The 27174-nt window shown below is 38.1% G+C and overlaps 2 protein-coding genes across 5 annotated transcripts in view; both read left to right on the top strand.

Moving 5' to 3' along the window:
• Positions 1-8995, top strand: part of jam3b (junctional adhesion molecule 3b) — a 39684-nt gene extending 30689 nt beyond the window's left edge. The window contains exons 5-10 of the mRNA XM_034311472.2: positions 106-258; positions 2000-2202; positions 4066-4165; positions 4286-4415; positions 6198-6252; positions 6346-8995. Of these exons, the coding sequence (XP_034167363.1) occupies positions 106-258; positions 2000-2202; positions 4066-4165; positions 4286-4415; positions 6198-6252; positions 6346-6381 (677 nt within the window). The 3' untranslated portion in view covers positions 6382-8995. The remainder of the gene's footprint in view (positions 1-105; positions 259-1999; positions 2203-4065; positions 4166-4285; positions 4416-6197; positions 6253-6345) is intronic.
• A 5675-nt stretch (positions 8996-14670) lies between these two features.
• zgc:171740 (uncharacterized protein LOC795694 homolog) lies at positions 14671-26834 on the top strand. Of its 4 annotated transcripts, none has more exons than XM_053240358.1 (6): positions 14671-14842; positions 16890-17069; positions 18419-18862; positions 19106-19316; positions 20786-20815; positions 20930-26834. In XM_053240358.1, the coding sequence occupies exons 3-6, from the start codon at positions 18542-18544 to the stop codon at positions 21112-21114; spliced, it is 747 nt and encodes a 248-aa protein (XP_053096333.1). In that variant the 5' UTR covers positions 14671-14842; positions 16890-17069; positions 18419-18541; the 3' UTR covers positions 21115-26834. The 4 variants fall into 4 exon arrangements, with proteins under 4 accessions (XP_053096333.1, XP_053096332.1, XP_053096335.1 ...); XM_053240357.1 differs by having other exon boundaries at positions 20927-26834; XM_053240360.1 differs by lacking the exon at positions 20786-20815.
• Positions 26835-27174: the final 340 nt, after the last annotated feature.

Here is a 27174-nt window from a genome sequence, read left to right as displayed (position 1 = left end):
AAGTTACATACACGACTGTGCTTGAGTTTCAGTCCTTTCCTAAATCTGGTAAAGTTAATATTTCATCACTAGTAGGACATTTAAAATGGCTTTTGTTTCCTTTAGGTGACTTGGAAAACAGAGCAAAGATTCGAGAGCCTGCAACTTTAGTCATTCTTAATGCAACAAGATTAGACACTGCATTGTACCGCTGTGAAGTCACAGCCCCTGAAGACTCGAAAAACTTTGATGAGATTGTGATTAACCTCACCATCAGAGGTGAGAGACACTTCACAATCACAATCATTCACACACCATGCATGCAATACAAGTCCTGGATTGAGCACAGGGCAGTCTTTATGATTACAGCAGCAGTTCCTAGTTACAAATTTACAGTATCCAAGTGAGAGTATCGACTGAAGCAGTGGTGAGACTTGGCATAAACTTTTTTTGGGAAGTGTAAATCTTTAGGGCATCCATGTGGGACCATGTACATCAGGAGAAAGTGAGTATGAATCAGGATGAATCAGGCAGATCAGTTGGATGAGAAGAGCCACAGCAAGTGAAGTAGTGTATCAGGATCAGCCACCAGCATCACATCAGGCAGTACACATACAGCTCTACAGAGAAAGAGAACAGATTGGATATGTTCTTATACTACACTGGTTTAAAAGGGTGTACATTGTGATCAGAGAGCAAGCAGGGACTTCTGCAGGTCTAGCTATGACAGCATGACTAAAATGGAGAGCCAGACAGCTTTGAGGGCACGATGGGACATAAAGTGTCCCTCCACTCCACCTCAACGAGCTGAGTGACTGAGTAAGAGAAGGGGGCATCAACAGCATCAGAATATTCCAGTTTACCAAAACTCTCATACCCATGAATCCCCCCGATATTTGACAAAGTGCCTGTCTAAACAAATAGATTTTTAAACTAGATTTAAGAACTGAGATTGTGCCTGAATCCCAAACACTAATTAGAAGACTATTTCATAGCTGGGGGGCTTTGTAGGAAAAAGCTCTGCCTCCTGCTGTTGTCTTCAGTACTATACTGATAAACAACCTGCATCTTTTGGTCAAAGCAGGTGAGGAGGATCATAATAGACCAAATGTTGTCTCAGGTACTCTGGGCTGAACTTTAGAATATTAGGAATATTATGATGTGTAAATGACTAATTCAGAATAGAACCATTATCAGTATTTCATATTTGTCAAGAAAGTCATCAGTACATGACTTAAAATGTACTTGCTTGTCCTTTTATAATGATTTTCAGATCATTTTCAGTAATAGTTCACTGTTTGGGTATTAAATCTAGGGTAGAGTATGCTACATCACTTAGAGCTTACAATCCTGATCATGTAGCTGTCTCACAAGTCCGCTTGACTATCTGACTGACTATAATGCTTCTTATAATGTGTGTAATGATAATTAATGCTTCTACTATTAACATTTTCTGTATAACATATTAATAAGCACTTCATATATACTTGATGCTAATGCACATGTAAAAGTGCAGAAAATACCAGAGTGCACACAGTGGCTGTTATTAAAATATTTAATATTTAATTTTTTTAATATATTTTTTTCCTTGCTAACACACTTTATGGTAACACCCATCAGCACTCCACAGTAATGTTTCTATATTAATTGTAGTTGCCTGAATCCCTGGCAGACACCACTAGCAATTAGTAGTATGCTGTTTGTTTTCTCAGAAATGGTGTTGTTAGTGTTCACCGAGCTGCGCCGCTGTAAGCTGAGCTCAGGCACACTACCCTTCCACCCCTTGGCGCACATTTGAGGATGCTTTCCGGCCTGCCTCAGGCTCGGGCGTGTCCGCAGCTAAATGGGGAAAATTCTGAAACTGCATCTGAGTTTAATCAGGCGGCTAAAAGGGGAAAGCGCACCATGCATGGCCTTAATGCTTACAGATGGGACCGCTTGCACTCTTCATTTGATTTAAAGATGCGGATGCTGTTTTCCGTGTGAGTCTCACTTGGGTTACTTGGGTTCTGTTTTGCAGTAAAGCCAGTGACTCCTCGGTGCTCCGTGCCTACGTCTGTGCCGGTGGGGAAGTCAGCCGAGCTGACGTGTGTGGAGAACGAGGGCTCCCCCAAGTCCCGCTACCAGTGGTTCCGCAACAAAGAGGAGATCCCCATGGACCCCAAGAGCAGCCCTAAGTTCTTCAACTCATCCTACATGCTGAACGGCGAAACGGGCGTGCTGGTGAGCACCGGGAGGAATGGGAGAAGGGATATTTTAGGGAGCCAGTTGATGTGTGATGGCTCCAGCCATGAAGGGAATCTGCTGTACTCACTTGCACTTTCCACAGTGCCACACTCTACCATTCACACTCAGTGGCCCACCCTGGTCACTCAACCTTCACAGTGCCCTTTAAATCCTGTCCTGGCTGTCAAAATCTCACATTGTCCATTGGAGAAGAGCGAGCGTGCTCAGCATGACTGAGGGTACTTTTACATGTGCAGTATTTAGTCTGTTTAAATTGAACCCTGGTGCGTTTTTTTCTCAGTGCAGTTTGTTTGGCCAGGTGTCGCACTCAAGTGTAGACCAAAACAACCAGTACGAGACCATCCTCTGGTTGCTCTGGGAAAACTGTTCAACCATCTGCAGGAGAAGAACCAAATGTGCAGTGCATTATGGGTTGTGGATGGCACTTCTTGACACGGGAGCTGCTAATCTGACATATGAGATGAGCCAGATGGAGCTGGAATGCTGTAGATGTACAGTGTGTTATGAAGACCTCAGTGGAATAACACACAAAAAAAATCTGGATAGAGTTCACAAAATATCTGTTTTTAATTTGGTTATTTGTACTGCATGTTAATTTATTGCCGGCTCAGTGTTGTGTGTGCTTGGTTGAGCTTGCAAAAGATTTTCACAGATTTGCTTAGCTTTTGTACAGTGTGTGAAAGGAGTTTACAAATACTTTTCCAGCCCTGCCTCTTCCCTTATGCCATTTTTTTGTAAATTATGTAAATTTGTCCAGGATAAAATCGAAATCGCCACCATAGGATCTAGAAAAATTTGCTGAAGGAAGTGTCGAAGGGTAAACAGAGTTTAGCAAATGTTTCATTTTTTTGTATAGAAACAGAAGTCAGTTGGCCTCTGAGAACACATTAGGAATAAATTAAAATGTAAATACATAAGATCAAACATTTTTGTGAACTGCATACTTTTTTCAATTTTTTTTTAGATACCCAGAACGTATCACATTTCTGCAGGCAGGCATCCACTTTTGTCCTCTGGCTTATTTAGCATCTCACATGTCAGATTAGCAGCTCACCTGTCAAAAAATGCCATCCACAACCCACAATTAAACAGCAGTGTATGTACTTCAGTCGAATCAGGATTGAATTTGCACTGCATGAGGGAAAAATAAGGTACTTTGAATGGGAAATGGGAAAGGAATCTAATTCGAACCTTTTCTGAAAGAGATATGCTCGGTTTGTCTACAAAGAACCTTTTAAAGGTTTCCCTAGAGGAATCAGCTGAAAACCACTTTCAGGTGCTAGAGTTTTCACCTCTCTCAGTCGGACTCAGCAGCTATTTTCCCTGTGGTCTACTGCAATTGCTCTTTTTACACCTTCCAAAACTACGATTATTGAAAGGGTACAGGCACAAGGGTTTGATTTGAACACAACTACATGTGAGAAAGCAGCCTACAGTCAGGTTTCTTCTGCTTCAGAAGCAAGTTATGTGATCAGCAATTCAATGTTTTGATTTAAATCAGCCAACGATACAATGAAGAGCTACATTAATGCAATACTGAGGTTTAGTTCGAAGAAGAAAAATGAAGCCTCATTGAAGCCTCATGCCTTTTTCACTGGGAGAAGTGATAATGTTTCTAAGTAATAGTATTTAAAAAAAAAAAGAAAAGAAGAGCAATGTGTTTTTTTTAATATATAATATATTAAAATAGATCCGTTCAGTCACCTTTGCTTCTCAACTTTGGCCGTCATCTCAATCAGTACAGCTGCCTCTTAAATACTGAGACCTTTAAACCAATTAGAATCTTTATACCCCATAAATAACCATGTAATGAGAGATGTGTTATTTATTGTCCTGCAGAAATTCAGTGCAGTGAGGAAAGAGGACTCCGGGCAGTACTACTGCAGAGCCAAGAATGAGGCAGGAGTCGCCGAGTGCCACCCACAGATGATGGAAGTCTGTAAGTCATCTTCTTACCTTATCCTCACAACATAACTACATCATAATTAGTGTGAATCAAGTGCACATCCTCCTCTGAACTCCCATAATACCCTCATGCTGTTTCTCTCGTTATTTCCAGATGACCTGAACGTTGTTGGCATCGTTCTGGGTGTGCTGGTGGTAGTGGTGGTGCTGTTGTGCATAATAGTGGGCATCTGCTGCGCATACAGGAGAGGTTTCTTTGCCAGCGAGAAGCAGACGGGAAGCAAGTAAGTGAGAAAGGAAGAGAGCCTTTCCTGCTGATTTCATCCTGATTCACAGACACATCCCGCAGCTGTTTACTGCTCTTTGACTTCCCTTTTTAAATCAGGTCTAATTTTGTCCTGAGTGGTCCGTTAAAGGTTCAGATTTCGGAGTGGCATTCACACAGTCAGGCATTTAAAGTATTACAAGGGAGTGAGAGCAGAACAGGAGCGAGAACCATAAAAGTGTCAGTGTGATAAGTAAATAAACTCATTTGTATTAACATTTACATATACAGGAATTGGCAGAGTGTTATCCACTGTGAAGCTCTTATCCTGTGCTACCAGCAGCGCAAATAGACACAATGCAAATAGAAAGCTGCTGGAAATCATTCCATTTCAATGAGAGCTGCCAATTTCCACCAATGCAACTGTTAGCGATGTAAATTGGGCACAAAGTTGAACTGTGTGTAGACACAAAAAAACACAGTTGGGCGAAAAAAGGATCATAGCCCTGTCTGTTCCTGTCACCTAGAGTATTGGTAGTATCCAAATCACTTAGCTTCTTATTAGCATGTTCATTTCTACTCACAGCTGCTGTGCCAGTCAGTGATGTTTCCTCTCCTGCCATTTTGCCTGAAACAGTACAGCGCCGGTGTTTTCACCATTCTATTTCCATACATCAAGCCAGACGGCAGACGAAGAGCAAACACTGATTTTGTGTCTTTCTGACATTTCTATATACAGTGATACAGTGTATTTTAAACATAAGCATTTCCCACAAGAATTTTTATTTGCAGTGGGCAAACATCTGATTTGTGACCAGATGGATGGTTTTATGTATGATCTTCAGCTGATTTAAAAAGTGAAATCATGGAAACCATCAGTAAACTAAAATTAGGAAAGTAAGTTGAGTGAGATAAGTCAAAAAAACACTGATGATGTGAGCACAGCATTACAGAAATGTTTTATTGTTTACTTGGGAAATAAAATCATTATGTTAGTGCAGACACTAAAAGCTAAAAGAGGCATGACAAGACTGGTGTCAGTACTGTCGTATGTTTGTACATTATTATACATCCACAGGTTACAAGTTTTTGAAAATCTACATTTTGAAAGGTTTTGTGTCTAGGCAAATTATTTAACGACTAAACATTGATCGTATAATTTGCATTGAAATTATATCTCCAATGTAAGAAAAGAAAGGTCATACCACACCATTTTTTTTTTTTTTTTTTTTTTAGTTTCCCCTCCATGAATTGCCATTAAAAATGTTTAGAATTTAAAGACTCATTTCTACACATGGAAACAGTACTACAGATTACATTTAATGTTTTCACTTTTGTTTATACGGTTAATGACCCTTATTATAAACTCAGCCAGAAAACTGAATAGAGAATGTTCGGAAAATAAATTAAAAAAAAAAAAAAAAAGTGCTGAAAAAGGACTGGAACCATGTATAACAGGCCATGAAGCCTTGCTACATGCCACACTGAACCCTATGATACACAGTTTGCCAAGATACACATGGACTCCAGCTGTCAGTGGTGGATTGTTTTAATAGGCGTTAGACACAGTAGTATACCACAAAACTACGGAGGCATCATCCCCTCCTAAACCCCCTTTCAGCACAATACGAGATGAGTCCTCCCACAGAAATGCTGAAACTCTGTGAAAGGAGAAGCGTATGCTAGAAAAATAACTTGTCTACAACTTCATAGATGTTTTAAATAATAATTGATGCAGCATGGTTATTCAGATGAACCTGAGTGTTAAAGTTAAACTAATCTGTGTTTTTCTTTTTTCTAGTTACAAAGCACCAGGAAAGGCTGATGGAGTGGATTACATCCGAACAGATGATGAGGTGAACTGGTTGATGAATTCCACACAGATTTGTCTATAAAATGTAGAGTCCCTCTCACACCATTTGCTCACCCTCTGTCCTCCTGTCTTTCAGGGCGATTTCAAGCACAAATCATCCTTCGTCATCTAAAAGCAGGGAGAGCCGACGAGACACCCTGAAACACATTGGAGTCATTAGCGCAATACCTTGCAGATAATGAGGGACAACCGCACACACACACTGAGGAAAAAGACTCCTAGCTGTGCCAGGACATGGTTTACATCACAGCACATTTGCTACAACACAATTCATATTTGCCAAAGCGGACAGAAAGTCCCATTTCCGCATAGAAGCATTGATCTCCATAAGACCACTGATGTTTTTTCTCTTTAAACCAACTTTTTTGACCCATTTCTTCACTTTGCTTTCTTTTTAGCCACAGCTTCAGCAGAATTGTGTAAACGTTTTGCTTTAAATTGCTTGTCGTTTATATAACTTTTGTTTTGTACCAGCTAAATGTGTCAGAATATTTTTTGATAGAATATATTTTGAAATGCTTAGAGGTTTACTTTTTTAAAAAAAAATATTTGTAAATTACTAACATGGAAGCCAGTACATTTTATAGACCAATCTGGTGTTTGAAAGAAGCTAATCATTTTGACCAGTCTGTAGTTTTCCTTAAATAAATTATCTCTAAATTTCTGACATCTGTTGATGATCTCATTTGAGTTTGAAATCAGGGCCGGATTTAGGAGGGTGCTGGGTTGGGCTATTTTTAAAATCATTTTTTAAGATCCTACTATAAAATACATTATACATTATATTAATTAAATACATAATACATTAATTAAATCACATGTGTCAAACTCAAGGCCCGTGGGACAAATGTGGCCTGCTGCCTCATTTCATTCGGCCCAGGCAAACTTGGAAAAAAAAAAGTCAGCCAGCAGTATCTACTACTTAACCTTTTTATTTTTAACTGGGTTTTTAGCTATTTTTAACTTTTATTTTTTATTTTTTAACAAAAAATAAAATGATGATTGTTTCCGTGATCATTTTTAAGGCACAATCTACCGTCAAACAATCTTGCCATATTAATAACATTGCCATAAAATACCTTTATGACCGTTCCACTGAAAAAAAAGCATGTTAATAATAGAGGAGAATTACACCTTACATCTTATAAATCCTGATGGACTTTTCTTTTCCTCTTACTGCAGTAAACCTCCTGCAGGTTACTTCACTGGCTCCACCTCCATATCTCTGTGCTTATTGTGTAATTATTAAAAATTAATTAATTATCGGCCATCATGACTGTAGAAGACGCCCACCATTTTGACTGCACCCCAATCAAGACCGGCCTTGTTTGAAATTCAGCGTCATATCCAATGATAACATTTTCAAAGGTCTTACCTACTTAGTTTACCATTGCAAGCTAAATAGTTTTAGCGTAGGGTTCCATGTTAGTTTTTGTAGATAGTCTTAGACAGTAAGAATTTTTTTTTTTAATCCAGCAGAAAACACTGTAAACAGCCCGAGCTGCGTATTCTTGAGTTTAAGTGTCCTTGTTGATCATGTACATAGTGAATATACTGTCCAGGTAGTGTGTGTTTTTTTCTTTTCTTGGTCTTTTACTTCTTGAGAAGTAGTTTCAATATTTTTTTTTTAATAAAACAGGGTTTTTGTGTTTGGCTAACAAAAAGCTGCGATGGTTGGATGGTGACTCATTTGTACCTTCCCTCTTGTGGGAATAAAAATAAATTTAGTTCAATTTTAGATATGAGATGTCCATGAAGAGGCAAATATGACACTCTTTTCACAATTTCAGGTGAACTAATCATGTGAGAGAGAGGATCTGCCTTACAGGCTGCATTTGATTCCTGTATCAGAATGATCTACAATTCACACAAAATATCAGATACAATTTATGATTTTCGAAGTACAATCACCGCGAATACAACCACGTGTAGTTCGTAAATAATTTTCGTTTTGTTTTGTTTTTTCCATATTTGAGTTGATTACTTACTCTAAGAAACATTGATCATTCCTCTTGAGTGCCTTTCAGTGTGGTCGTATGATAAAGATAATGTTTATTGTGTTCTATATAAATAGTGACTTGTTATATACTGTGACGTCTAATTGGACACATCACTGTTCAACCTGACTGATTTTCTAATAAATTTTATAACATTTGTATAAATCACAGCAGGTGTTTGAGAGGAATGATAGGTTATTCTGATATACAGCACATATCCAACTCTGGTTTTTTGTAAATAGAATTTAATTTTGTTGTGCGCTGATTTAATGACTACCTTTTTTTTTTTTTTTGTCAATGATGTAGAAATAGAGTTTGGATATTGTATTAGTGCCTAAATATAGAGTGAAGTGGTGTTCCAAGAAGACACAATTATTTCACATAACCATTTGATAATGGCAGTGTAAAAACTTGTATTACATTATAAAGGTGTTTAATGGAGTGTTGAGATAAACAGGAATTGAGCGAGGTGAGATTATGTTTATATGGAGTACAAAGCTTTACCAAATACTGACTGAATAAAGGACCTTTTCTCCTCTTTCTGTAATTTCCTGCACCGAGGTCTTGATGAAGGAGGTTTAATTGTCTGGTGAGGATACATTTACATATTGTGCTCTTTTCAGTCCTGAAACAAAATTTTCACCTTGCATTGATTTTAGGCTGGTACAAATCCTGTGTGAATTCTTGAACAGTAGTTTATGTTTGTGATTAATAAAACTTACTTCTTAAGATGTGTTGTTGCTCTTATTTTACAGTGTGGTGGACAAAATTTCAAAACTCATACAGCGTGGTTTATAATTCATAACATCAGTTTACATTACCTAAAATAGAACTGTGTAGATCACAGTTAACATTCACATCAAACATGGTTTGTGTATTTCTGCAACTGCGGTTCTGGGCTTTTCATGCACAGCAGTCTATAGGGTTTACTCAGAATGGTGCAAAAGACAAAAAACATCCTGTGAGTGGCAATTCTGCTGTCAGAAACTCCTTGTTGATGAGAGAGGTCAGAGGAGAATGGCCAGACTGGTTCAAGCTGACAGGAAGGCTACAGTAACTCAAATAACTACTCTTTACAACCATGGTGAGCAGAAAAGCATCTCAAAGCACACAGTCCATTAAACCATTAAAAAGATCACATCGTGTTCCAGGCCTGTCAGCTAAGGACAGGAATCTGAGGCTACAGTGGGCACAGACTCACCAAAACCAGTTAGTTGAAGATGGGAAAAACGAACAGCTAAGGTTTTTCCAATCTTTAAATGTATTTTGGGGTTATATTTTGGCAAATATTACCAAATAAATTCAGTATGAATGATTGCAAGCAGGTACAAACAAAAATAATAACAAAAAAACTCCCACACACATCTCTAGTCGAGATCAGCTATGACTTATGAGTACATTATGAGTACATTATGAGTAATGTAGGAACACTCAGAGTCAGAACTGACAAACAGTGCTGCCATTTCTACCTCTGGGTTTTGACCAGTGTGTTTCTGTGGTTCTGGGGACATAGTGGAGGGGTTCAAATTTAATATTAATAATAAAACTTCCACTTTAGGCCTTGTCCACTTCAGGTTTAAATACAGAAACAGGTATGAATATTTTGAACACTTAAAGTGATAGATACACAGACACAGATAGTGGCTCTGTGTTACACTACTAGAATTTACAGAAAAGAGTTTGGGTGACTTCCATTACTTGTTAGCTACATCAGCCTCATAGCTTCAGTATAGGTAGGTATCTAGTTTTTTTTTCACAGAAGCATAAATCAGAGTGGCATGGTGGTGCAGTGGGTAGCATTCCCACGTCACAGCTTTAGTTGGCTACTCAGCTTCGATTACTGTCTCTGTGGGCTTCCTCCAGGTTCTCTGGTTTCCTCCCATTTCCCAAAAACATGCCAGTAGGTTGACCAACTATGCTAAATTGCCCCTCGGTGTGCATGTGTGTGCATAATGCCCTGCGATAGACTGGTCTCATCCAGGGTGTATTCTTGCCTTGTGCCCAGTATTCCCAGGATAGGCACTGAATCCACTGTGAGCCTGATGAGGATAATGAATGCATGATTAATTATAACCAAACCATTCCTATAATCACTAGAAAGGTTCCTCCAAAAGTATGTTCTACCTCACTATCAATGTAATGAATTCGAACACTGACCTTTGCTCAGAAAAAGAGTGTATTGGAGTGTTGTAAAAGCCTACATGCTGAGTCTATATCAGTCTTAATGCTGCCTTTTTGTTGCAGACAAATGTTAGCTCAAGTGTAGCACCAGTGCCTTATTTAACCACAGGAATGCTGCTATCAGTCCATCATACATTCACACTGAAAGCATGCAAGAGCACCTGCATGCCTACAAGTGCAGTTGTTCAAATGTGAATGGACATGCCTTACAGTAAAACCACTGAGAAAAGAGAGAGAGAAATTCAGGCCAGCTACACTTCCAGGGAAAAGATCTGTTCAGCAGTTACGAAACATCAGTTTAATCCTCATCTAATAAAGATGACAGAGAAGTCAACACAACATTTGGAAGCAGTCTACATGGTCAGGAGGGGATGAGTCACTAATTGAGGCCTGGCAGCTGCCTCATAGTTGACTCAGCTGGACGCTGCTGTCCTGCTTGTAGGGTCTCTCTAGTTCTTCACCAACATCTGCAGGCTGGTCTCCAGGTCAGATCCCAGTTGCCTGTCCTTCCCTTTCAGTCCCACAGTTCTGTGTGCCAGACAGACCAAACCGCCAAACATCCAACAGCAGCAGCCAGCTGGATTTTCTCTTTCTGGGTAATTTCATTAGCATGCTATCTCCAGAGGAGCAGCACGTGCAAGAGCTTTGAAGGAACCAGGAGGTCATTAACCTCTGCCTTACTGACCTCCCGTGTGACAAGGAATTGGGTTACTTTCAAACAATAGTGGCTCGTGACCATAGATTTTGGTGGAGTGAAGGCTATCGCACTTGACTTATGCTATAGACTATTATCTGGTGAACTTTTCGAGCAACCCATTGAGAGGCAGTTGAGATGCGACAACATACAGTCATACAGCATACAGTCCACTATCATCAACCTGGGTTGCCAAGTTTCAGCAGAATCTCAGCAAAAATGATCTGAAAATAGCCAAAACAATATTGGTCGTTGGAAAAGGGAGACACATTTTTATTCTTCTTTCTTATCCCTTGCATGAGAAACAAGGTCACTGTGGTGCAAACGTATTTCAGATGTACGGACATTAACTACATAATCCTCCTTTCCCTCTCCCAATGTTTTCAATATATTGTATCTTACAGTAAAAATGGTTCTGTATGTCATAGACACACTGCCTGCACTTACACTTTGCCTTTGCTTGTGGAAATGTATTAGCTTTAATTCTGATTATTGCTATAATAACATAAGAACTCAGTGTAACCAAATGGGGCAGGGAGCACTTAATATTAGATTAATTATATAAATCTTCTGCAAGACAAATAGGCAAAAAGACTTATAATAAGCAAACGATCAATCTAAAGACTATTTCAAAAGCATTTATTGTTGTAATGATTAAAATGTAGTGAATTTAAAAGGAAAAAAAAACATGCCTCAGAGGCAACAGTAAATGTGTATAAAGGAAAATTAAGTATCAATCTCATATCTTTATCCTATTTATGACAACACCTGTATGGACCTTCATGGAAAAACTTAAGGAACATGGATGTTTTTAAAGCCACGCTATTAGCTGCAGTTTCTGTAGTAAATGTACTACAGTAAAGTAAACTACAAAAAACAGAGCTGGTCTTTTCCGAGATTTCGGAATCTTACTAAACAATTCTGATGCCAGAGTTTCCGACTTGTTACTAGCATTTTGCTGTTCCATCATGGCGGAGAAAGTGATGGTCTGACTGGTCATTTGTTATTCTTATAAATTTACCTGTAGAGGTCACTGGCTTGGTTACGTGATGTACGTTTCTCAGTGAGGTGAAATAGTAGAAAGACAACAATATAAATCAGACTAGCTAATTAACTAATGGTAGCTATGACTTTGCAAGGGAGACGCAGGACCGTGAGATTGTGACAGGAGCAATCAGGAGCATGTGAATGTAGCACCACCATACTAAAGAAACTTCTTTAATGTTTAAGAGGAAAATAGAGGTTTATCAGCAAGCAGCACACCCTGGTGGTGATAAACACACAATCAACCAGTGTGTCTGTTTGTTGAAGCTGGAGATGCACTTTGAGGCCATTTTCTGCCAAAAATGAGGTTATCTGAACTGGTGCTGATGAAGCTACAGATTAGTGTGTGTGTGTGTGTGTGTGTGTGTGTGTGTGTGTGTACATCATTAGTGGGATGCTTAGACTGTGCCAATTTGTTTAGGATTAGCTTGATTAGCTTGTATGCTCTATGCTATTAATTACAAAAACTATCAGTTCCAAGAGTGGTTAAATATAAAGACTGAAACAACATTTCCTATGTGTGTAGTATTCTATAAGTACTTCTGTGTTTAAATATTTATAATTTATTCATGAATTAATGCATCTTTAGTAACTGTTTTATCCTGGTCCCAAATGAAGTGCTTAGAAACACTATTTAAAAGCTGTGTTGTTTTTATTCTTAATGGAAATATGGCAGCGGCCATTGTATGTTTACCTAAAATTTATAGGCTATAAATGTAGGTGAGTTTTAAGCATCCTAATTTAGCAACGATAAACCTGACCATCACACCCATATGTGCTTTTTAACATCTCATTCCGGATTTAGTCCCCTCTTTGCTGTTATAATAACCTCCACTCTTCTGGGAAGGCTTTACGCTAGATTTTGGAGCGTGGCTGTGGGGATTTGTGCTCATTCAGCCACAAGAGCGTTAGTGAGGTCAGGCACCTATTATTGGGCGAGGAGGCCTGGGGCGCAGTCAGCGTTCTAGCTCATCCCACACATGTTCAGTGGGGTTGAGGTCAGAGATCTGTGCAGGCCACTCGAGTTCCTCCACACTAACTTTGGCACACTATATCTTCATGTAGCTCACTTTGTGCACACAGCGGCATTGTTACACTGGAACAAGTTTGGGCCACTTAGTTCCAGCGAATGGAAATCTAAAAGCTACAGCATACAAAGACGTTCTAGACAATTGTGTGCTTCCAACTTTGTGGCAACAGTTTCTGGAAAACCTGCATATAGGTGTGATGGTCAGGTGTCCACAAACTTTTGGCCAAATAGTGTAATTATACCTTGGAACATGCAGCTATGTGTCCTTTAAAAAAATCTTCAGTTCTGTTTTTGCTAACATTATACAATTCTGCCAAGCTTTTGGCCTTCTGGCTAACACCGGATGGCTCACTCCAGTTAGGCTAAAATATTTTTTTTTTAAAAATCCTTAAGAACATACATACAGTAATCAGCATTGAATAACACACATAGATAGATTGACATGTACAGACAGCAGATAGGCAGGGGGAAAAGATACAAGAAAAAATTCAACAGGTCACATACTGTTAAACATACTGTTAAAGTTTTCCCAACTTTCTTTTTCTTTCAACAATAAAAAGTAAATTGTTCCCAGGTGTTGTCTGACCTAATTTATAAACATGAGAAATAGTGGTTTGCTAAAAGACAGGAAAAGATAGGATATTTTGCCACAAGTTAAAAAAAATAGTATTGATTAGCATTTTTAGTGTTGATAAAATCAAAGAATACATTTATAACAGAAAGAGATGAGAATATTTTTTCTTTAGATTTTGTAGGTATAAAATTTTTTGCAACACTTTGAAAGATGCTGCAAATCCACTCATAGCAGCAGCATTATTTCTACTGACTAAAGTGTCAATAGGACACTTATATTAAAGTGCATTTCAAATGGATTGCCTAATAAACCTGAGACCCTTTAAGCCTCTTCCTTCTTAAGAAGAAGGCCCTAGGCAGGATTACCTAAATGGACAGAATTACAAGTGTGCCTTACTCACATCATCCTTGTCTCTGTTCTATAGCCAACACCACAAGCATCATACTGAAACCACTCAATTTCATCCTTATAGTTCAGGAATTTTCAGAAATACATACACAAAAAATTGACTTGGTCCAAATAAAAAAAATAAATAAATAAAAAAAATTTAACTCATGTCACGCCATGTCTAAACCAGATCTCTATTGTTAAAAAAAAAGTTTAATTTTAATTTTAATAAAGTTTAATTGTAATAAACACTGGTTCTTAAGGGGTTAAGTATTTCACTCGATTTCCATCACCTTGTTTATTTCATATCAGTCCAGCAGGTGGCAGTATTCTCACAGGTCACGTGACGGAACCCCGTTTTCTGTCGCGCGAACTAGTAAGGAATCGTTTTAGTGAGTCGATTCTTTAGAACTACCTGTACAGGAGAGTCGAAGCATCTAGAAACAAATCACTTTAAGAGTCGTTCATAAAGTAGGAATCGAATCAATCACGAATCATCCATCATTAGTGAGAACATGAGCGGGTGTCCGAGTGCTCTCATTTCTTAAAGCTGTATTTATTTGTATTTAATTTAAAGCAGATAGTCGTTAATATATGACATACTATACGATGGTTACGGAATTACGAGATGACTGTCTCTGAAACGATCTGCACCTGGTCTTTTCGGTAAGACATTTCACTTAGCATCAGCTAGCTAGCTAAGTCATTGTAGCGCAGCCGGCTGGCTTGCTGCATTACCAGGGCTGAGTCCTGAATCGCTCTCTAGTGGCTATGAAGGGGACTAGATAGGGCGTAGGAGCCATTATTTCATACCCTATGCAGTGCACTTAGATAGGAAGCATGAACATATTTAGGATACAGTCTAATAATTATTCAATGGGAAATTTATTGCGTATCATTTGTATTGTTTATTAAAAAAGATATTTAAAAAAATATAAACATTATTTCTACGCTCATGTTCTCTGTATATGCTTTTGTACATGGTAAATATGATAAATATTACACATGCTGATACCAGTTAGCGAATTAGCCGGCACATCTGGATATTATACTGTCCAGATGTGCATAATTGTAATTGTGTGTGTGTGTGTGTGTGTGTGTGTGTAATGGTTTAATTTGGTAGTAAAGTCAGGGGGAAATATCAGCTGCTTTTCTTGAGGAATAAGAGAGCTGTAATAAAGTGATATGTGGCTGATCCTCCTTCTATGTAACTGTACAGTTATCTTATTCTTCACCTTCCAGCCCCAGAAAACTGAAGTGTTTATGTGTTTTATGAGCTAAAACTCTAAACGTGTCCTCAAAAGTAGAAAAGTGGTCCTTTAGGTCGAACTGTGTTGCTCTAATTATAGGTACAAATGCTGTAAATGTAACAACACAGGGTGTGTACAGATAGCAGCAGGTTACTGAGGACTTCACTGCCAATGCCACTTCACATGTAATAATCATAATCATCATCATCATCATAACGATTATAATGCACCTTTGTAACATACAAGCTACAAAAAAGTGATTCCATGTTTTAGACACAATTTGTGGTGATGATATTCCAGATATAAATATAAATATAAATATAAAAATGCTTTAAAATAGCTGATCCTACTGCTAGTATCAATAATAATAATAATAGTAATAATAATAATAATAATAATACTGCGACTACTGCTACTACTACTACTTCTACAACTAATAATAATAATAATAACAACAATACTACTATTAATAATAATACTGTTACTACTAATAACAAAATTATTATTATTATTAATAATAATAATAACAATAATACTGCAACTACTACTTCTACAATTAATAATAATAATAATAATAATAATAATAATAAATGAGTGTATATTTATTTAGATTTTATAGGAAAAAACCCAAAAACTAAATTTTGTTGTGAGTGTGGTGTGTGTGTGTGTTAGCTTAAAAACTGAATGTCCATGGTTTCTTAAAAAGTCCTAATTTGTCTGAAATTGTATTTTACATTTTATTTTAAAGTTTGGGCTATTTATCTGGTGTCATTTCATTTTTGGTGTACATGTATATGGTGGCTGTTATCATTTTTGTGTTTTTGTTTTTCTTGCTGTAAAATATACCTAAAAAGATAACATATAGAACATATCATCACTGCAAACTGAAACATAAAACATATCTTAAAGCATAATATTACGTTTAACATGAGGATACCTGCAGAAACCCTGAAGTCGATATCAGTGGCCATTGCATCAATAGCCTGAAAAGCCTGTATCGTTTAAATTCAAAATTTAAGACAGTTTACTACTACTTCAGGCATTGAGTTTATAAAATATCATTTCAGACAAATGTATGAATAGTTCATATTAGTGCAAATTAGTAAAATGTAATCTATTTTGAAATCCGTTTTGTGGATAAAGACAGAAAAAAAATCCCATATCGAGTTTTGTATTGAATAAGGGATAGGCGATGTGACAAAATATAATATTATGATACTTTTTCACAATGCATGATATATAATGCCAAAGGTATCACCATGTTAAAAAAATCGCTGAAAGACTGTTTACTGATAGTTTAATTTACTTTTTATTAGAAGGGAAAATGTGCAGTCAGCTACTTCAGTCAGCCAGTATACGAATATGCAATATCGTGTGGTGTAATTGATCAATGTCGTATTGTTATACCCAGCTCTAGCAGATCTGGCAGCTGTGTGTGTTTTTTCCTGTTTCTGATTGGTCAGGAAGCAGCGTGAGAGCCTGATGTTGATGTAACTGGCTCTGTGTGGAAAACGACCGCCACCGTGGAAGAAACCAGCAGCACATGGCACCAGGCCTACACAAACTCGGGCTACAGCCCTGCTCCAGCATCACCCGAACACTTGTGCAGGGCCTGTGGAGGCCACTTCGACACGGCAAGCAGGGTGAACTACACACATACATACACTTCTCACCATCATGAGAGTGTATTATATTATATTTAGTGTCATATAAATAATTAATGATTTGATTGTTTGTTTGTTTGTTTGTTCTTTCGTTAGATGTAATAATAGTGTACTCAGCGCTGTTGAATTCTTGACTCTGGTTCTGGTTAGTCAGAAGATGTTGGTTAATTTCCTGTAACAGCAGCTCTGACAGTAATCCCCCTGCAAGACAAATCACGTGTTATATCATTAGACTGTGACGTGTAAACGTGTATAATCATTGATGAGTCAGGTTTCTGTGAGGAAATGTTTATTTAGCATTTATGGAAGGAGTCTTCAGTGTCAGTGCTTTGTAACAGTCAGAGGTAAAGCTGTAGCTATAAGTTTTCCAACAGGGAATGACAACAACTGCATTTTTTGGTCTTATTAACTTTTAAAGAGGGAAAAAAAGAGATTCTGGTGAGAGAATAACTGTTTACAGCTGCTATAACAGAAGTGATAACAGGAACTAACAAGTTTAATGGACACAGCATTATACATAGCTATAAGTGGAAGAAAAGTATGGTGTTATTATTTAATAAACAAAACATTGTAGTCATTGGCAAATTGCTGTTGTTTATGAGGAATAAAACACTTTAGGGTGTGCTGTTATACGAAAATAATCAATTTTGCCGTGGTAACAGTAAGTCTGTCACATGGGTCCACATCATACCACCTTGTTGTTGATTATTTTCTTATAGCAGCATGCTGATAAATATTTTATTCCTTATTTAATATGCATATGGTTTATAATTAAGGACAGTTCATTGACATGGAGTGTTAAAACATAAATAATGGAAATCTTTCCCATGTAATTCTCATGTATTTAAAGATACACAGTGCTTATGATGCAATGATGCTTAATTATAGTTATGTTTGAGTCCATTTTTACACTTTTGAGGTAATTAGAGTGGATACAAGGAAACAACAAATCTCCAACATAGCTAAGAAGAGTTTTCTTTTTCTCCAAAGAGGTTATGTGACAAATTGGATGAATAATAATATCCCAGATATCACATGACATATAATCTTGTCTGACTGAATTGCATTATCCTAAGTGAGATGGAAAAGCACAATCGTAAAATGACCTCGCAATTATTTTAAATGATCACATCTGGAATGCAGTGAGACGGTTGTGTATTAATTGCGACACACCCAGATCAGGTCTCAGATTAGTCTGGAAAGACAACTGCTGCATTGCAGGTAGTGATAGAGCATGTGAGATATCGACCAATCAGATTACAGTTATTTGCGGCTCAGCATATTGGCAGGCATCAATTGATCACTGATTCCTCCTTCTCCTGAAACAGAATGTGTGTGTAGACTGCAAGAAGCACTTCTGCAGCCGCTGCTGGGTGCAGCCCGAGCTCAGGCCTGCGCTGTGCCAGACGTGTCGGCGCTTCGTCGGCACTCATTTCGAACGGAGCCAGCTGATGGGGTTGAAGGTGAAGGAGCTGCGCGACTACCTGCACCTGCATGACGTCCCCACTCACACGTGCCGCGAGAAGGAGGAGCTGGTGGAGCTCGTGCTGGACCAAAACACGCCTGGCAGCAGCAGCAACAGTAGTAGCAGTAGTAGTAGCGGTAACGGTTGTAGAAACTCCGCCCCTCAGCCAGCCGCTCCAGACGTCACACAGTCCCACACTCCTCCACCCCAGGCAGCCGAGGAGCCAGAGTCTTTCACAGAGGAGGAGGAGGAGGAGGAAGAAGGTGAAGATGAGGATGAGGATGAAGAGGAGGATGATGATGATGAGGTGAAAGCTCTTGTCAAATGACATGCTGCTTTTATTGTCTTATTATTAACTATAAGAAGTTTTATATCTGTATATAAGGTAGGTTATCAGGTATAAGATAACAGGAACTGAATGTTGCAGACGATCCACAGCGTTAAGTATAAATGGATGAAACATATGACAGGATATTTATCTGTAATAAATAAAACTAGTTAACGATAATCCACTTCATGACATCACACCGTCTTGTCGTATGTGTGTTAGTCGACAGACAGCGAGGAGACATTGGTGCACAGTCGCAGGGCCTCTCTGTCTGATCTGAGGAGCGTGGAGGACATCGAGGGTCTTACAGTGCGGCAGCTGAAGGAAATCCTGGCACGCAACTTTGTCAACTACCAGGGCTGCTGCGAGAAGTGGGAGCTAATGGAGAGAGTTACACGTCTCTTTAATGACCAGAAAGACCTCCACAACCTGGGTAAGTCACTCCACGTAAACACGGTGTTATATTCATCACACCTGCAGCTTTAGCTTTACTTTTATTCTCCCTGTGTCTGTATGCCTTTTTTGGCATTTACATTGGGTTTACTGATTCAACTAGAGTGACGTAATGAGATTTTAAAATGGTTTGGGAATTAATTAATGATAGGCAATGCTGTAATCGAATATTACTCACTAATAAAATAAATAGCCAGATGCACGCGTGAGCTATGCGTACTAAACAAAAGCGAATTTAACAACAGAAACATTATCTCTTCTTCTTTTAGGCTAACTTATTAACCAGCCAAGTGTGGACTGCTTCAAACATAATAATTAATAATGCACTAACAGTGGCTTTACACCGTATTCTTCTAAAATGCACCACGGAAAATTAGAATCGTATCATAAACGGTACTGATTCAGATTCATTTATTTAACCCCTACTATGTTTTCTTGTGACTAATTTTTACATTTCTTACATTACCTGAAAATCATAAAAAAACTACCATCTTCAAAGTAGGCCACATCTAGATAGCTTCCTATATACTATAGATGTTCGCTACATAGGATATACAGTAGGGCTAGAGCATGTGTAGTGCATTATATGTCCAATAAAATGACATTAGAAATTAGGCACAGAATAAGCATGACTTCAATACTGCACACACCTTTTATTAGAATTTATTACAGAAAGTACACGATATGACCCCAAGTAATGTAGACATCACACCCATATGTGGGTCTTCCCCAAACATTGTTGCCACAAGGTTGGAAGCACACAGCTGTCTAGGATGTCTTTACATGCTGTAGCGTTACAATTTCCCTTCACTGGACGTAAGAGGCTCTGACCTCAACCCCACTGAGCATGTTCAGGATGAATTGGAAGTACAGCATAAAACCTTCCCAGAAGAGTGGAGGTTATTATAACAGCAAAGGGGGCCTAAATCTGGAATTAAAGCACATATGGGTGTGATGGTCAGTTGTCCACAAACTTTTGACCATTTAGTGTACATGAAGAAACACAAGGTTCATTTACCCAAAAAGAACAAAATCTCTTAAACATTCAAATGTGCCTTCAAATTTGTAAGAAAATTTGTTTCCATAGCTCTACTGGAAATACACAGAGAGAGACATTTTTCTCATTAAGCTTAATAAAAGCTTCATTAAAATGATAAAAGTGATACTGGACAAAAATAGAATGTAAAAAATCATAACGAATCATTATAATTACATGTTGCCATGCCAAATAAATCATGAGGTGCCTAGAGATTCTGACTCTATTTCTTATTACTTTACTTTAACTACTAAAAAAAACCACATCTACCATAAAAACACTAGAAATATATGAAATATACATATTACAATTAGGCTACTGTAAAAATGAGCTATAATCCAGAAAATGTACTAGTAGTAATAATTTTGGTGATTGATAAACTGCTTACACGCTTGTTGCTTGTTTATTTGCAGTTTCAAACACTAAAAATGAATCGGGCACAGGTATGTGTTACTTGTATAACAAGAGCATAGTGACTATACCCCATGTTAAATAAAGTGAATAATGAGCTGTGTATAATGTAGTACAATAAAGTGTGTGTGTTTCTGTGTCAGTAGCGGAACCAGCCGAGCCGAGCGGCCAGGAGGAGAACCTGTGTAAGATCTGCATGGACTCGCCCATCGACTGTGTGCTGCTGGAATGTGGCCACATGGTGACCTGTAGCAAGTGTGGCAAGCGCATGAGCGAGTGTCCCATCTGTAGACAGTACGTGGTGCGCGCCGTGCACGTCTTCAGATCCTGATGGAGGGCCATGAAGAGCCAGAGAACCTGGAGAGCACTCCTTTAATATCCACACACATTCCACATAGCGTTCCTGTATGGAGGCCCTGAGAGATGTGAGGCTCAGTCACCGTTCTGTTCGGCTCTCCTTATCGTTTCCTATGAGACTTTTAATTTTTTTTGTGTCGGTTTGCTTAATCTGGGGATCTCGACATGTGTATCCTTTTCCGCCGCGTCCTCCATCATCGCGATCTGCTGTGACGTTTGACTGTGAATGGACACGTTCCGTTGCTAGCTAGTTATCTAGCTAATTTTCAGAAACAGCTAACTTATTATAAAATAATATATCATGAAAGTTATTAAGCTAGGTAAGAACAAGCAAGCTCACCTTATCTAGCAGCCATATCTCTGCAGTTGTAGTCTGTTTAGTTAGCTAGCTATCATAGCAGACATTGCCGAATAATGATGTCTTTTTCGGCTCCGGGGAAGAGCGGGCCGTACGCAGTTTGCATAGTTACCATCTAAGCTGCTTTCCTGCGTGTGTACATGGTGACTGTTTTGAGTTATAGTCCTTTTTGCTTTCTCATCACTGCGTATTATGCCTTTGTTGTCTTTTCTCCATGTGTTTTTATTGCACATGGACACTGAGTGTAGTACAGGTTAAGGGCATTTATACCACAGCATTGTTGAACTGAACTCGATTCTGATTGGTCAGAAGGTTGATTAACAGCAGCTCTGCAAGGCAAATCACAGGTTCATATTAACACGCACGTTCTAATATGTATAATTGGCAAAAGCTCCATGTAATCTAAAACTAATAACAATCTAGCAACAATCTAACAATATTTAACAAAGAAAAAGCATAAGTGTTGAGATGTTTAGACGTTTATTTAGCATTTATGGAAGGAGTCTCCAGTGTCAGTGCTTTGTAACAGTCAGTAAGATTTCCATCTCGTGAAAGTCTTCAGAATGGAGGACTTTGCTCTTCAAGGTTTCTCAGTAACATGGCAGGCTGCTTTTTTTTTTTCTTATTAACTTTAAGAAAAAGAGATGTGGGTGAGGGAATAACTCTTATAGCTGCTATAATGTAATCGATAACAGGAACTAACTTATCTCACGGATGTTTCACAACATTAAATGTAACTGTAAGCAATGCGTTCTTTAATTAATTTAAAAAAATGTAATCACTGTCAAATTGCTGTGGTATAAGAGGAATAAAACACACTGTTGATTATTTTCCTATAACAGCACACCTCCAAGTGTTTTATTCCTTAGTTAGTTCATGGTTCAGTTTGATAACTGCATGTTTTCTCATGCCATTAATAGAATACTTTGTTTAATACACTGTGGTTTAACAGCTTAGTAGTGTTTTGAACAGCTGTAGTCGTGGTGGTGTGACTGTAGCTGCGTGACAATACTTTTCAGTTCCAGATGAAAAGCTTATGTGTAGGCTGCATGTGCATGTCTATAATCAGGTGCTACTTTCACTTCTTTGCTTTACAAAACAGATCTCATGGGCCTTATCTGTGGAGTTATTTTCATGTCAAAATTCCTCGTACATAAATGGCACAATGAATTATTAATAATAAGAATATTAAAGATTTTGTACGGTTTCCTCCCACCCCTGAAAAACATGCTGGTTGGTGGATTGCCTACGCTAAATTGTGTGTGTGTGTGCAATGGATAGGTGTCCTATCCAGGGTGTATTCTTACCTTGCACTTAGTGTTCCCTGGATAGGCTCTGGATTCACTGCGACTCTGACAAGGACAAGTGTAATGCAGACGAATGCATGAATCAAATATATTTACAGTTCTATTATAGTTAGGAACTAATTTGTGTCTTTACATGTTCATGTAGCAATAATGAATCCCAATTTGCATACTCACAAATGTTTTTTACTATGCTTATGAATCACTGGTTACACTGGTTTAGTTTTATTCATGATTGGCTTCATAGGGTGGAGGGGGTGGGGCTTAAACTTAAGGTTCTACTAGATGTGTTTACAAATGAATGCTAATGTGAAAATCCACAAAATGTGATGTAAAGTACAAACGGACTCACAAGAAGCTTGCACACAAAATTTGTGTTGTGACTCGACACATAACATGATTCAAATGTGATTCATGATTTTGACATTGCATTCACGTATGATGACTTTTGACAAGAAAATAACTCTCCTGTCACTTTTTTAAATTTCTTTACACTAAACCTCCATGATGAGTTTGCAAAAAGAGCTACGTGCTGTTCGCAGTGTGGCGAAGGTACACTATACAGCCTCATCGCCATCTTATTTCTTATGCACAGTAGACCGTTGTGCTGAGCTGGTGGTTTCTAGATGGTTCCATGGTCTTCCTTCAGATGCGTGCAGCTGTAACACTAGCCTTGGTCTGTGTTAGTCACATGGTGCTCTTATTACTGCCCAAGCGTCCACTTAGTGCTCTACACACTCGTAGATACGTTACCCCAGGGGTTCTCAAACTTCAAACCAGGGACCTCTTTAGATGTAAAAAATATTCCACTAAGCGCCTCAGTACAGGATTATATTACAATTCAAATTTTAGTTTCACTTATTTAAATGTGTACAATAACATTTTGGCTATTTATTGGAAACATAGTGCTTTTTATTCCTGAACATGTTGCCATTATTTATAGGTCTAGTTGTTTTTGAGTTACTGGAGTTTTAATTAAACCGATTCAAATCAAGTGACCAGTCAAACAGTCTAATAATATAAGAACTTGATAATAAATATTATAGTGTTGAAAATGGTGAGTTGTGATTTCCAGCACTGTAACAGAATAAAAATAATCGCAGACCCCCTGGCTATGCTTCATAAACCTCCCAGAGGTCCCTGGTCCCACTTTGAGAACCACGGTGTTACACCAATGCAACATCTTCTGAGGCTCCAGTAAAATGTATTTATAGCTATAAATGTAAATAAGCTGTTTTGTTACTGCTAAGTTTTCAGTTAATCAGTTACCACACAACCTTTTCATTAGCTGATATTAACGGTTGTGCGGTCTTTTTTGTTTTGTTTTGTTTTTTTAATTCTGAATGTACTATAGCGGTACTTCTGGGCCAATGGTGGCACCAGAAACAAATGTAGTAGCGTATGCCATATTTAGTTCCACTGTAGGATTTAGTCATAGCCATCTTCTGTATATTTAGAGGGAAAAGTAATGATGAATTAATCATATCATTTTCAATATCCAGGGAAATTTCATATTCAGAAATAAAGGTACCAAACTGTACTTTTCCTTGTTGCTGGGATGGTACCATCAATGGACATGTTTTGTACCTGGAAATGTAAATATAGTATTTAAGGTACAGAAATTGACCTTGAGGACCACTAATGTACCTTTAAAAGTTTGAAAGTTACTTAAAGGTACTCCACATGAATAAAAATATGTACTAAAGGTACAAAAGATACACACTTGATGGTACGTGTATGATTTGACCATCAAATGTCAGAGCAGCATTTTTCACCCAGCCACACTGCACTGTTTCAAGGAAGGGCAAATGGCCACTTTCATATTATATTACATGTGTGTTTTCTGCAAAGGTCTTTAGTGTTTTATTAAAATATATAGTGTCACATCTAATGACGTATCCAGACCACTGATAAACTGCTATAAATCTGTAGTATGTACATGAATATCTCACGTTTGAATATTGTTCTGTGTTTCTCCCTGATACGCTGATATGCAAATGGTCTCACTGAGGCTAAGCTTGTGTTGACATGTAGGGATGCACTGATCCAGCACTGAGTATCGGACCAATACTGTGCTGAAACGCTGGATTTTTATCATAATCAGATATGACATATTGTCTCATCTGATCCACTAATAAGTGTGGCGGCCTGGGAAAACCCTTCAAGTCGTTCTGAAAACTACACTACAGTATAATCTGGTTGCAGGAGAATATTGCATTTAAAGATTTCATTCTGACTGTGGTGCATGAGCATTGTGGACGTTTTGATAGTCCGTATCTGATTACAAACTGAACTGATGAGGCAATCCACATGTAGTATAGTGAAGTATATGTGTTTTAGTGAAGTATATTTATGGTTTTTTTTTTTTTTAAGTAGACATGCCAATATATAATATTCTTGGCAGAAAAGCTCAATTTTGGCCAAAATCTAATTATTTGTCTTTTTTGGCTCTTTACCATATCACACAGATAGAGGTCAAGAGCCTCAGATAATGTTGGCATTAAACATCAGAATGGCGAATAAATAGTGACTTTACCCATGGCATGGTTGGTGGTGCCAAGTGGGCTGGTTTGAAAAACTACTGATCATCTGGGCATTTCACAATCTCTAGAGTTTAAACAGAACTGTGAGTGGAAACACTGTTGATGAGAGAGATCAGAGGAGAATGTCCAGACTTGTTCAAATCGAAGCCTACAGTAACTCAAATAATCACTCTTTGTAACCATGCTGAGCAGAAAAGCATCTCAGAATGCATCTCAGAATAATCACTCTTTGTAACCACGCTGAGCAGAAAAACATCTCAGAAAGCACAGCATGTCAAATCTTGAGGCAGATGGGCTCCAGTCCTGTCAGCCAAGAACAGGAATCTGAGGCGACAGTGGGTACAGGCTCACCCAAACTGGACTGTTGAAGATTGAAAACAGACCAGACAATTTTTTTCTAATCTGCAGCTGGCCAATTTTGGTGAACTTGTACCTACTATAGCCTCAGATTCCTGTTCTTCTGCTGTTGTTCCTAATCCATCTCAAGGTTCGATGTGGTGTGCATTCTGAGATGCTTTTCTGCTCGCCGTGGTTATAAAGAGTGCTTATTTAGGTTAGCGAAGCCTTTCTGTCAGCTCAAACCAGTCTGGCCATTCTCCTCTGATCTCTCTTATCAACAAGTCGTTTCTGCCCACAGAGCTGTCCCTCACTGGACATTTTTGTTTTTCGCACCACCTCTAGAGACTGTTGTGTGTGAAAATGATCAGGAGATGAGCAGTTTCTGAAATACTCAGACCAGCCTGTCTGACACCAACAACCAAGCCATGGTCAAAGTCAATGAAATTACATTTTTTTCCATTCTGATGTTTGATGTGAACATTAATTGAAGCTTTTCACCTGTATCTGCATGATTTTATTCACTGCACTGCTGCCATGATTAGCTGATTGGACAAATGCATGAATGAGCAGGGGTCCAGGCATTCCTAATGAAGTTGCTAGTGCGAGTACATTTATCATAAATATACATTATTTATGCTGTGATTTCATATGATACTGAATGACAGTGAGGATAATTATTTTGCATATACATTTTAATTATTTGAAAGAAATTAATAGTAGCACCAACAAGTGAAGATGCTTTGGGTTTTGGCCGATACTCAGCTGTGATACTGGTGAAATCAGTGCCTCCCTATTTGTGAGTTCATAACACTTTCATGACACTTTTATAAGATATTTTATTGATGTATTTTTTCAGGTCAGTTTAATGCCACATTAAGTGTTATTCGAAGAGAGTAAGGCATGACTGGGCCTCGGGACTTAGAGTTAAATTGATCAATTATGCATTCGTACGTGTATAATCACCTGAATCTAGAGCTTTTGGTGACTCATCCGTTAGCGATCAATGAGTAAATGTGAGAATAAGTGGCAGTGTTTATTAACATCACAAGTGACCACTGCATAATCTTCTACTGGAAGGTCAGCTTCTGTGTGTAACCAGTAATAGTGAAATTAACTACTGATTAAATTAAAAAAAAAAAAAAAAAAAAAAGGTACTTATGTTGATTATGTTATTTTGACTAAGTGAATTAGGTGCCCAAAAAGTGTCTATGTGCCAAGTTGTTCTTTCTAACTAGAAACCTAAACGTCAGTATTGTGACTCTGAATGTGAACTGAATCAAATCAAGTGACACATAAGTAAAACGTTTTAGTATATCAGAACTGACAAAACTGTGGCGCAGTATTTGGAAAGATTTGTTTTCAAAGTTAAAAAATGCTATATCTATGTGGAAAATAATGATGACAAATACTCAGAAGAACAAAAAAAAAAACAGTGTTTTAATATCTTATTGGATGTGTATCCTGACTAATCTAATGATCATGAGTATTAA

This window comes from Pangasianodon hypophthalmus, chromosome 15, assembly GCF_027358585.1.
Source record: "Pangasianodon hypophthalmus isolate fPanHyp1 chromosome 15, fPanHyp1.pri, whole genome shotgun sequence".
In the NCBI taxonomy this organism is placed as follows: domain Eukaryota; kingdom Metazoa; phylum Chordata; class Actinopteri; order Siluriformes; family Pangasiidae; genus Pangasianodon; species Pangasianodon hypophthalmus.
This window is presented reverse-complemented; position numbering and strand designations above follow the sequence as displayed.

Excerpts from the sequence above, each read along its gene's own strand:
- zgc:171740 (XM_053240357.1), top strand. The coding sequence starts at position 18,542 with ATGGGGTTGAAGGTGAAGGAGCTGCGCGACTACCTGCACCTGCATGAC. Across the intron at positions 19,317-20,785 it reads GAAAGACCTCCACAACCTGG|TTTCAAACACTAAAAATGAA; the intron begins GTAAGTCACTCC and ends GTTTATTTGCAG. Across the intron at positions 20,816-20,926 it reads TAAAAATGAATCGGGCACAG|TAGCGGAACCAGCCGAGCCG; the intron begins GTATGTGTTACT and ends TTTCTGTGTCAG.